Source organism: Botryllus schlosseri, chromosome 2 (assembly GCF_051294905.1).
Source record: "Botryllus schlosseri isolate E-star chromosome 2, Bs_hap1, whole genome shotgun sequence".
Classification (NCBI taxonomy): Eukaryota; Metazoa; Chordata; class Ascidiacea; order Stolidobranchia; family Styelidae; genus Botryllus; species Botryllus schlosseri.
In genome coordinates, this window is record NC_137237.1 from 7439392 (window position 1) to 7451843 (window position 12452).

Here is a 12452-nt window from a genome sequence, read left to right on the forward strand (position 1 = left end):
ATTTCGCTCATATGATTCTGGATGTATCAAATCCGAAATTTTAAATCCAAGTTTAGAATCTGGATATTCGATTCTCAATAGGGATTTTTGAATTATGATTGCAATAGTGCCAATTCAGACTTAACTGCACCCTGCAAACCGGAAGATTTGACGGCACCGCCAGGTTTGTTTTGAGGTGTTCATGGTGTGTCTCGACCAGCACCGTAACTGCCGCACCCCAAACCCCCAATTGGGGGGGGCCGAGCTCGAAGGGGGCCCAAAATTATTTCGTGAATTAGCATAAATCATAGAATATTTTTTGAAAATTTATGCAATTTTTTCAAAATTTTTTCGCGCTGCGCGCGAATTCAAGTAGCCTTTTATCTATATTATTGGGTATTGGCCATTACCGCGCCACCACCCACCAATACATACAATCAAGACATGAGACTCCAAGAAGTGTGCCAGAACGATCGGCAGCGAGAAAAGCTTGGCCGAAAAGGTCTACGCCCTTATGCAGACCGAAGACTTCATTATATATACAAAATACATATAGGTTTAATTGTCCATAGGCTCCTAAATGACTGGCGCCGAATGTTCCTGTCTTTGCAATCTGAACCTCACAAGACACATATCATCCCGCTGGGAAAAGTTTTATGCCAGTGAAGAAATACCAATTTGAAATCGTTTGCGTCTCTTAGTTTAGAAGCCTACGTTCGGACGATTCTATACTTTTTGATATACCAGACTGGAAGTCACGAAATAATATCATGTAACGAGATCATATCAACGGGTCCGCCCGCCCGAAGATGTTTAATCATTATTTACGGACCCTCCCGTTTTCAAGACACTTCAGCCAGCTCCACCGGTACATCTAATTACGTGAGTAGAGAGGACAATAAATTGATAGCATAATATATATGCAATCGCCGATCTGATTGACCGATTTTATCATAAATCATCGAAAATTTTCGCGCTTCGCGCTGGCTCACAATGCGGTACAGATAATTTCGTGACAAACGCGAACAACGTGATGAGGGGGGTCGTTTTATCACCCTATGGGAGCCCAAGACCCACGTTTTTGGGGGCCTGACGAGGTGCTGTTTCGTTCCTGCCAACGGGTATACCCCCGAAGATGTTTAATTATTATTGAGTGGTCCTACCTTTTCAAACACACCTCACTCAGCTCTACCGGCAAATCTGATTACGTGAGCAGGGAGAAGATAAAAATTGATAACAATATATGCAATTCCCGATCATACTGCCCCATGAAATCATGAATTCTAGAAATTTTCCGCGCTTCGCGCGCTTAGGCGACAGAAGCTGATTCACTAAACAAACTCGCAATGAATATGATGAATAGCGGTAAAAGTGTATCGCCGTTCGCCCCCCAGAAGTTCGGTCTATAACCCTATGGGGGGCCCAAGACCAAAGTTTTTTGGGGGGCCTGACGAAGTGCTGTTACGGCCCTGGTCTCGACTAATATGGTCATGGTCATGGTCATTTACACCAGGCAATTTTCTACATTTCTATTCCGTAGCGGCCGACTTGTACAACGGCCCACATTCTTGGCTTTTATAAGACACCGCTTACACGGATGAGATGGCACCTAGGTAGGAATTTTGGAGTCGACCTCGGTCGGACTCGAACCCACAACCCATTGGTGTTGCAGCTGTGGATTATACCACTACGTTATCTCGGCACTACATACAGCGGTGATCTCTGACGAAGTTTTTCTGCCTACTCGGTGCTAAAGTGCCAGCACGCCTAACATGATAATGTGGCCGGTTATGTTTGCAAACTGAATTTGATAGCGTGAACGAACATGAACATCAACGACATTTCAAAGGGAGTTCATTTCTTGATGGTAATTAGTTAGGAAGGCAAGGAGGATTTGAAAACAGCATTGTCTCACAAGCTCCAGCATGCCTGCTATCAATCAACGCATCATACAAAACTGGATTAACCCGTTTCGGCACGCGATATGTCTGGTAAACCGAATTCGCGTGGATATTGGTTGTGGGCTTGACAGTAATTTTTATTTTACAAATAAACTTCACATCATGATCGACAGATTATAATTTAGATTATTGATCGTTTTTTTTTTAGAACTGAATCATTCTGCGCATAATTTCAAAATTGGGAAGACTTCTTTTTCGTTACCTTTGCGAAACCTAAATCACGTACTAGTGAGACATCGGCACAATTGTCATCCTGATAATGAGCAATGAGTAAACTAACGTTTAAAACGTCCGGATATGTACTACTTTGTAATTGCATATATTTGCTGCGCTGAATTGGGATATTCACGTATCATTTCTGCTTTATAATATTTCACAGGGAGGGGCAAGGTATAGCCTATCGACTAGCGAGTCGTAACGCATTGACGCTCGTGATCTTTTATTATAATATCCGACAAGAATAATGCTTAGCGCGGAATATACTTGACTAGTTCCGCTTTAGTTCGCTTGAATGTATTCACAGCTCCGCAGCTGCAAAACGAATTGGTTGGGAGTTCGAATCAGGCCCAAGTCGGTTCCAGTATTCCTACCCAAGTGTTTCTGGTTTATGTAGGGTGTGGGCTTGTACTGCTCGTACGATCCGCGTAGACGGTGTCTTGCAAAGGCCCCGACCCATAATAGTCGGTGGATCAGGAACCGTAATAACGAATACCAGCCTGGTGTAAAATGACCAATGACCATCCTATAGTAATAGAAACACCATTAATACCAACCTACTACGTTAGTGTGACCACTGATAAGTGTGACTAACTGTCTCTAACATTAATTTTGTAATTCACATATAGGTGGCTTTTCATTAGCTTTTCATTAGCTTTTCATTAGCTTACTTAGCTTTTCATTAGCTTAATTAGCTTCATTAGCTTTTCATTAGCTTACTTTTCATTATCTTACTTTTTCATTAGCTTAATTGGCTTTTTATTAGCTTTTCATTAGCTTTTCATTAGCTTACTTAGCTTTTCATTAGCTTTTCATTAGCTTTTCATTAGCTTACTTAGCTTTTCATTAGCTTAATTAGCTTCATTAGCTTTTCATTAGCTTACTTTTCATTAGCTTACTTTTTCATTAGCTTACTTAGCTTTTCATTAGCTTTTCATTAGCTTTTCATTAGCTTACTTAGCTTTTCATTAGCTTAATTAGCTTCATTAGCTTTTCATTAGCTTACTTTTCATTAGCTTACTTAGCTTTTCATTAGCTTACTTAGCTTTTCATTAGCTTAATTAGCTTCATTAGCTTTTCATTAGCTTACTCTTCATTAGCTTACTTTTTCATTAGCTTAATTAGCTTTTCATTAGCTTTTCATTAGCTTACTTAGCTTTTCATTAGCTTAATTAGCCTTTCATTAGCTTAATTAGCTTTTCCTTAGCTTAATTAGCTGCATTAGCTTTTCATTAGCTTGCATGTACAAAATAAAGGCACCCTGAGCTACTGCCGCACGACAATTCCACATAACTTTCGTCGCTACGTGTAGTGTTATTACAGTGAGTAACCGAACCGGTAAATTTATGTGCATGAATAAATATTAGCAATGGCTGTGATACTTGAAGGAATTAGACCGTCACGACTCGACTCAGATCATTACCATCAATCAATCAGTCCATCCTTGTTAACGGACACATGAAATGATTCGTAAATATACCATAAGCATCTGCAACGGGGTCAATGGATTGCTGCCGACCCTTCGATCTGACATTCAGATTTCAAATTTCAGATTGCCATGAATCGATGCATTAAAACTGCAGATTGTAGCCCAAAAAGTAAAGATTACTGGATCAAGTACGAGTTCAAGGTAGATTCGAAATCTCCGCACATCGAAAGCGTGACCGTATATCTCTCCATCCTGTACAGTATCTGCAACCGAATATTAACAAACGCGTGGAGTATGAACAGAAAATAAAAGAAATATTCCACGAGAAATCCGATAACAATAAGCAATTCACACCCGATGACAGGACCGTGAGCAAAAGCAAAGGGGAATCGGCATTTACCCTGCCGGCGTTAAACGTGGGTATTGTTCACTATGGTGATATCTCAATTTGGAGAACAGTTCACCTAAAGAACAACTACGCTGGTTCCGTGTTGGCAATTCTTTGCATGTTGTATAGAAGATATAACACGTAACAGTATCGATAAGTATCGTCATACATAACTCAGCCAATCGCATTAAGGTACATGCATTCAACGACAGTAGTAACTATACGATTCGGTTTTAATTTGCCGATAAGGTTATCCATGAAACATTTGAAACAGTCCTATGCCTTTATTCAAAATATTTGTCGACTCGACTCCACTTTTCCTTTTATATTTCACTTCGTACTTCCGAAACCTAATATCGGTTATGTTTAGGCCTGATGCGTTATACGCTTACAACACCATGTTCTTCATATAAAAATGTTACTTACCGAATACACTATTGTTATTACACAACACAGAGTATGGTTCAATACAATCGCGTGGAATGCTTACGACATCCAGTTTCGACTGCGTATCTTCAGATGAAATGGTAATTTGTTCAATATGATTATATGTAAAATCAATCTTTACGAGCAAGCCTTCATTTCAGGAACGCATATGGCCGATGGGTGCACGGTATCAATTTATTCATATACGTTCTTGGGCTTATACCTTTAACTTATCTGGTTTGCTCCACTGACACTTCTCCAATCTACCATAATGAAGCCCGTGGGTAAGTTTCTCTATATTAAATATATGGGTATGCAGTGTATTTGGAGATTCCGATAGTATTGCTCGGTTTAACCTCGATTAATTCCGAATTTACAATAACCTGACAGTTTATCTACGCTGCTTTTCAGATCGGTAAATGAAACTAACCGAATCCAATCGCCAATGGAATATTCTACTTTTCGGATGGTTATGATACTACTTTTGACTGGTCTGTCTGTCGGGCAATTAATGAAAGAATTGGTGCAAATGTACCAGCAGGTATGAACATCCCTTTCAGTTCGAATGGCTGAGGCATTTCGAGGTATGGCCGAGTATTTTCTTTATACCACAGGCATATATAGGGGACTTAGGAGATGTGCTTATAGCTTCACGTTTAGCAATGTACTGCGTAGTAGGCCTACACACATTATCATCATGATTCAAATTATTGTAACAGAAAGCCAAATATTTCATGGATGCTACCAATGTGATTGAGTGGATTCTGTATGTGAGCACGCTGCTCTACGTGACACCGTTCCTGACTGGATATCCAATTCATTGGCAATTCGAATTCGGCTCAGTAACAGTCTTGCTTGCCTGGTTCAATTTACTGTTGTTTTTCCAGAGGTAAGTCTGTATATAATTGTCGAGTCTACCGTAAACGATGTACTTCCTTTGCTTTCAAGATTTGATGTTACTGGGATATACGTCGTCATGTTCCTGGTCATTTTGAAAACCCTGTGTAAAGTTCTGGCTCTCTTTTCGTTCCTCATCGTCGCGTTTACTTTGTCTTTCTACGCACTTCTACACAACGAGGTACTACACTCGCAGTGATTCTCAACCTTTTTGGCCCGCGGACTATTCTCAAGCTCGCCTATATATCCGCGGACTCAAGCTATATATTAACGAAAATTAGGTTTTTTGATTTCTATCCAAGAGAGTTTAATACGGTATCAACGAAAAAATCAAGCACTGTTTTGCACTCAACACACACTCAATTAGAGCCTTGTCCTTGAACTTGCTTGACAAGTTTATCGAATTCCGGAATTATGGTTGTTAATGTACGCCTACATCTGATGTCATCTACCGGTTGAAGTCTATTGCGATACTTCTTTTGATCATCGTCAGGGTTGAAAAGTCAGATTTACTCAGGTATGTGGTTGGAAATGGCAAAAGAGCTGTTGCAGCTTGCTAGCAAAGATCTGAAAGACTATGCTCCATCGACTGCACAGTGCACATTTGTCCAAAATTGAGTCAAAGAAGCCTTTTTAAAGGTGTCTTTCCATATCTGTCGGCTTTGCAATGCAAACAACTGTTCATGTTCAGTAATGTAGTCCATATTTCGAGTTCTACTGATAAATAGACAACTATAGATTGTTTCTGTGATGAGCACATGTATCTACGATTTATCAATATCCAAATAACGTCTACAAGTGGACCATAAGTCGCAATAAATACAATAACACTCAGCGTATATCGCGCCGAAAACGCGTGCATACGTGTGTATGAAGAGCTGTCATAGGAGTTTATACCTGGCATTTTCGGTATGTGAATACTCATCGTCAAATTCCGCATCCAAGCGTACCAAATTCAAGTCAATCCGACGAAAATTGTACATTTATAACCAGGATAGAATTGGTTATGACAATTTTACCAATGGGCTACCTCGGCCATAAATCTAGGGCATTTTGAAAAATTCCAGTTGCCGATAATAAGGGTTTATAGGCATCCCTGACATATTTGGTATCAAGCCAGGAAGATGCTACAGATGTCCAAAGGATACCCGTCTTGCCTGTGACACTGGCAACCAACTGGTTGCCCAAGACACAGAACATTTCAGGAGAACGAATATTGCTTGGAATGCTGAACAATTTGTTGTAGAGCTTTATGTTTCGTTGTTCTTGCGTTTGAAATATACTTAGCGAAACATCGCTTATTGAGGTATCTCTGATATTGCATTCCAAACTACATTCATTGTAGTATAATTTATTAACTTGAAGGCATTTCGTATGACCCTCATCAAGAGTTAACGGCACAATAAGAGGCATACAGAAATAGGTTCTAACGAAAACCAAATTGGCAAAATATGACGTAACAATATAATAATAAAAACGAGCGCAAGCTGGCCAAAGTCAGCTGTACCGGTAGTCTAATAAAGGCACAAGAGAAAATAAAATTATACAATACACGGAAGACGTTACAGAGACAATTAGCGGTATATATTTATGGCATACTTAACGATTGTAGACAAAATCTTTCTCCTTCTTATTGTATATCTCTTGATAAGGGGTACGCGAAAAGTCTTCGAGGTAATAAATTCTACTACAATGAATATAGTTCTGAAAGCACTATTCAAGCTCAGTGCCGCTAGTCACATATTTGGGTATATTTGCATTTTATATGACAGCTAGGTGTCTAACAGTTCAAGAGTTGTATTTTGCGAATCACCCATCAAGGTTGAAGCCCAAGTCTCAAATCGGAATTTGACGAACCCGGACCAGTACCGTAGGTCCGTCAATTACATGTTCCGATATCATATCGGAAATTGAAGAAAAAATTGTAAATTTCGATATTTTTTGGTAGATATTCGACATTCTCAAGCTAAAACTATGTCCGTGGACAACTGGACATCCAAATTAGGATCTATGATCGTTTGGTAATGTTTTATCAATATAAAATCATCTAATATAACACATTCAAAATGAGATTTCCGCTTTTCCATTGAAACACATGAGGAAATACCAGGTTGACAATTTGTCAACGTGTGTATCGATTAATTTACCGAAAATCCCTGTGCTCGCGGACTCATCCATGTCCTTTCACGGCCTCATTTGAGTCCGCGGACTCGGGGTTGAGAAACACTGTACTACAGACACGGATATTAGTTCATTCTTCCATATTAATAATTTCATAAATTCAAAACGCATCAATATTGCGATAAAAAATAAAAGGTATGAAGGGGTTTAAACTATAGGGTTACCATATATGTCATCCTTTAGGAGGATTTGCCTTCCTTTTTGAGATTTTGTCCTCTTTTTGAGAATTTTTGTTAAATGTAGGGCAAATTCGACTGAGATACAGTAAATCAGCACTGAAATAACGCTCCGGCGGCTATTTCGGGAGCTGAGCCGAAAAGTTGACCTTTTCTTTAGTCAACTATCTGATAATATGAAAGGAAACTGTATTTTGGGCACTGAGCGAGAGAGTTGACCTTTTTTTAGTCAACCGACCACAAAGTGAGAAAAATTTATCATTTTTTCAAGATTTTTCTCCGGAAGTTTGAAAATTTTGAAGAAGTGTCGTCCTTTCCCAATTCTAAAATATGGTAACCCTGGTTTAAACTATTTGGAGTAGCCTTTCACTGGAATGTTGAGTCTGTGGGGCTACTCGAACATTTACGATTTATATATGCGTCAATGGTACCTTCTACAGCTGCAATGGGTTGGAGTCCCACCGAGGTCGACTCCAAAATTCCTACCTAAGTGTTGGAGGTTAAGGTTCCTCCTCGTCATGTGATCATCGGAATTGGTGCAGGCGCGTGGCCAGGGGGGTTTCGGGGGTCGAAACCCCCTCCTTACACGCGAAACCGCGTCCTTTTCAAATGACCGTTCTGACGCTAATACTAGGTTGCAATTCAATAAGTCGTATTATCAGTGTTGCGCGCGGCCAATTAACGAAAGACGTGTTGCGAGATTCATCTGCACTTTGCACTGCACAATGTAACGCGACTCGATCTCGCGCTGAGATGATTGCGAAATTAGGTCATTCGCTGCCGCGCGCTCGGCAATCGTTGCTAGCCTGATTTACCGCGTCTTCAAAAAGCCTAGTTCCGCTGGCTTGAAGAATCGCATCTGCAATAGGCCCGGTGCGCACGATATCATCGCTAACCTACACAATCGCATCTACATTGGCTTGGTGCTCACGTTATCGTCGCATCTGCAATCGCCTAGCAGTGCGAAAGATATCGCTAGCCTAACTACCGCGTCTCGGGCCTACCATGCTTTGGCTCCTATTTCCCGATGGCTTGGATAAAATGCCGTTAAGTATATGCTGATTAGCGATTGTGATTAAAGAGTGACATCTCGAAACTGAATGACACCGAAGTGACCGCAAACATGTGCGACGCGTGCGTACATGCGCGATTGATTTCCGCTAATACTTGAACATAACCATCAGAAGCTGTGTATCAAGGCTTGAGTTATAAAAGAGGTAAGGTTTGAACTAGGGATAGTGTGAACCTCTGAAAGGTTCAGGTTCGTGTGAACGCGAACGTGAACCTCATGACGTCATATTGGTAGTTCCAACACTCCATTTCAGTGAAGTGATGTAAATTAATGTACACGATACCTAGCGACGACTGGGGCCACATGATGCCGCAGTGCTGAAGTACATACTGACTTTTTTTAACGTCGCCAAATGTATCAACTGGAGCAATCAAATGATAAAATAATTCCATAAAATCAATATCTTCCGTCGCATTGCCAACAATATCGACGAGGACTTGCAAGGGAATATAAGCTTACGCCTTAACGGTCTATGCCAGTATCAGTATCCAACACCCCAATCGCACTGATTTGGTTTTTATGATACAATAAACATATGAAATGGAGATGGACCCCGTACGCTTGCTAGATTCTTTACATCAGACAACGATATCAATTTCTTTGATTGGTTAAATAAACATTATTCGCTAACTACCTACATGCAGCGTATTTCACTCTTGATGTTGTGTGATTTTGGGTCAAACTCACAGCATAGAGTCACTGAATGATGAATATTCACGAACAGAAAGCTGGATATTTCGAGCAAACTTTTGGAACAAAGCAGGTAACATTTTTGAGATTGTCGAGGTGCATGCTCGTTTAGTGTTGATTTTTTTTTTGCCAGCGCCATGCATAAACGGGCCGCAATTGAAATGCAATAAATTTCAACCAAAGATGTTATAATGACGTGAAAATTATAATATATGAAAAAGGTTCACAGTGCAGAACCTACCAAGGTTCGTTTGTGAACGTGAACCTCTAAATATCCGAGGTTTACACACAGAACGCGAACGTGAACCTCACGTTCACACCGTCCCTAGTTTGAACCACCTGAAATCGGCGTCATTGTAGCACATATTCCATAAAAACTCGTACATTTTGACTTGCGCAAATCGTCGCCCATAAGCGCGCGTATTTAATTGTTCGACGCGTTGATACGCGGGCGTATTTAATTATTCACGACAGATCAGAGAGTCGATAATTAACAGCACTTCCGGACTCGTCGGCAAGCTTATCATACGCGTGTAATCGTCAACACGAGGATGTTATGTAATCGTTATTTACGCATGTACTTAACCCTAATGAATTGATGCTATATTACTAAATTCGAAAAAAATCGACCCCCTCCCCTTTATTTCAAACCCCCCCTTATTTTTCGGCTGACTACGCGCCTGAATTGGTGTCTTACAAAAGCGTAGAACCAAAGTGGTCCGTGCTACAAGTTTGCAGATCAGGAATCATAATAAGGAATATCGGCAGGTTTATAGAACCGAAGTATATTCGAAGCACCATGAATACTAAAAATAACAACACACATTCTTTCAGTACGCACGTTAAGCCTTTCCTTTTTCCTGACATTTGGTGAATAAGGTTCGTGACTATATAGTATGGCCACTTGTGTCGTTCTTGGTAAATTGGTAATTATAGTAAGGGCTGGTGAAAATTGAATCACAGCTATACCTATACATTTGTAGTCTTGTACGTTATTCGAAATTTCATGCATGTGACGTCATAATCTGTGATACGACTGTTGATATACAAAGGTCTCTTGAATTCTCTACTGTCGCTGACGATTACCGTGAGTGCCTGACGGGTGTCTGCCCAAAATATTCGGGTTTACTGCAGTACGAATATATTAATCAATATACTGAAGTTGTGTACCTCAAAGAGTCTCTAAAACTTAGCATATATTTCGCGCAATATTTCAGGAAGACCAAAGCTTCTCCACGCCGGGATTGTCAGCGCTGCGCGTGGTTACCATGACTTTGGGCGAGATCAATTACGTCGAGATGTTCCTCGCGCCGTTCGTAGATGGCGATGACAGCACTCTGCATTACCCGACTCTGTCGTTTTTGCTCCTCATTTGCTTCATTGTCGTCATGCCGATTCTGCTGATGAACTTGCTCATCGGTCTCGCGGTTGGTGACATCGCGGAGGTACAAAGCAACGCAGAATTACAACGGTTGGCCATGCAGGTCGGTTAGAAGAATGCGTGTGACAGTGACACTTAAATGTGACATTAGTTCAGTATAGTTTAGTACTGCATTAGAGTTGTTAGCAAAATTTGGCATGACGTTTTTTACGTCAGTAGTACCAGTTGCTAGCTACGATTTTCAATCGTTTTATTTCTAATACAGGTACAATTGCACACTGACATCGAAGGAAAACTATCTGTGAGGATCTTACGGATGATCGATAAAGACGAGTTGGTTATTTGGCCAAACAGGAAGTGTGGGCCAGTTGCAAAAATTATGGGACGTGTAAGTGTGCGCACTGTGCAGTCTTAACGACAGCGAGAGATTACACGTAACCTATATTTTAGTTCACAGCAAAAGACGAAGCTGTTCCCCACGCCAATGAAACTGTCTTGTCCATAACCGACCGAAATATTGACCATCTGCACTGCGAGATTCAGAAGCAGAAGGACAGGTTTGTGTAGATCTGTACACCACATCAACAGGCACGTGCGGTACAAGATCTCCGTGCAATGGCCATGAGCAGACTAAGATGGGGTTGACGGAAATCCCTCTGTGGAGACAGATCCACTGTCTTTTCTCCGACGAAAGTCTTATCACTTATTATCATTGTTCACCAGCTATACTATTCTACTGAGTGGATTTACTATGAGATTTTATCAGCTTTCCTGAACCCAAGAGAATGCGTCGAAGACTTGTACGAATCTCAGTCTACTGCATTCTTTGGGAAGGGTTAAAACAAATTCCTACTAAATACCGTTTTATTGTTATCTTATCGAATATAAGATACACGTCGTTGTCGTGACAGCCTGTTGGCTCTGTCGCTTCAGAATCACTCACGCTGACTGACGAAGTTTTTACCTTCGCAGGCTGAAAGACATGCAAGTGACATTAGTAAAACAACACGAGCTGCTACGGTTAATAGTACAGAAAATGGAGATTCAGTCCGAAGCCGATAATCAGGACGAAGGAGCGTTGCCAGATTACCAACGCCATTTCGGGGGCAGCAACGCCTATAGCGGAGTTCGGAACAAGCTTATAGCTGCGAACGCCTTCAAGTCTTTTATGAAGTAGCAATTGCTCGGTGTATCGACGCCAGTTGACCCCATATGGTGCAAGATGAAAAGTGCAGGAGTGGAGAATCTTTCAAATGAATGAATGTACATAAAATTATTAAATATTGAGAGTAGATTTTCTATTTTTGATTTATCGGAATTACGTATATATTGATTTAACAGATGCACTTGCATACTCTCACACTGATTCTTCATTAATGAACGAAATAAATAATTTTTGTCTACTGCAGTGCACACTATACAAATATAGACTTCTTGTATTATTAAAATTCCGTAAGGAGAAATACTGTGTTTTGTGATATTATTGCTACTACTATACTCAATGTTCGCACATAAAGCCAATATAGTAAGGATTTGAGATATGTACCAAGAGTGGTGTATTCGGGAAATATACGATGTCATTTTACGAGAATGTGAGGGGTTTGGATTAACGGTGACGCGAACGGATCCAAGATCCAACGTTATCAAGAGTATGTC

The 12452-nt window shown here is 40.5% G+C and overlaps 1 protein-coding gene across 1 annotated transcript; it reads left to right on the forward strand.

Annotated features, from left to right (window-relative positions):
* The first annotated feature begins 3455 nt into the window (after positions 1–3455).
* Positions 3456–12341, forward strand: LOC145456004 (transient receptor potential cation channel subfamily A member 1-like). Its single transcript, XM_080334042.1, has 11 exons — positions 3456–3786; positions 3846–4001; positions 4430–4500; positions 4561–4683; positions 4811–4940; positions 5119–5288; positions 5348–5477; positions 10633–10899; positions 11062–11184; positions 11247–11353; positions 11769–12341. The coding sequence occupies exons 1-11, from the start codon at positions 3715–3717 to the stop codon at positions 11971–11973; spliced, it is 1554 nt and encodes a 517-aa protein (XP_080190168.1). The 5' UTR covers positions 3456–3714; the 3' UTR covers positions 11974–12341.
* Positions 12342–12452: the final 111 nt, after the last annotated feature.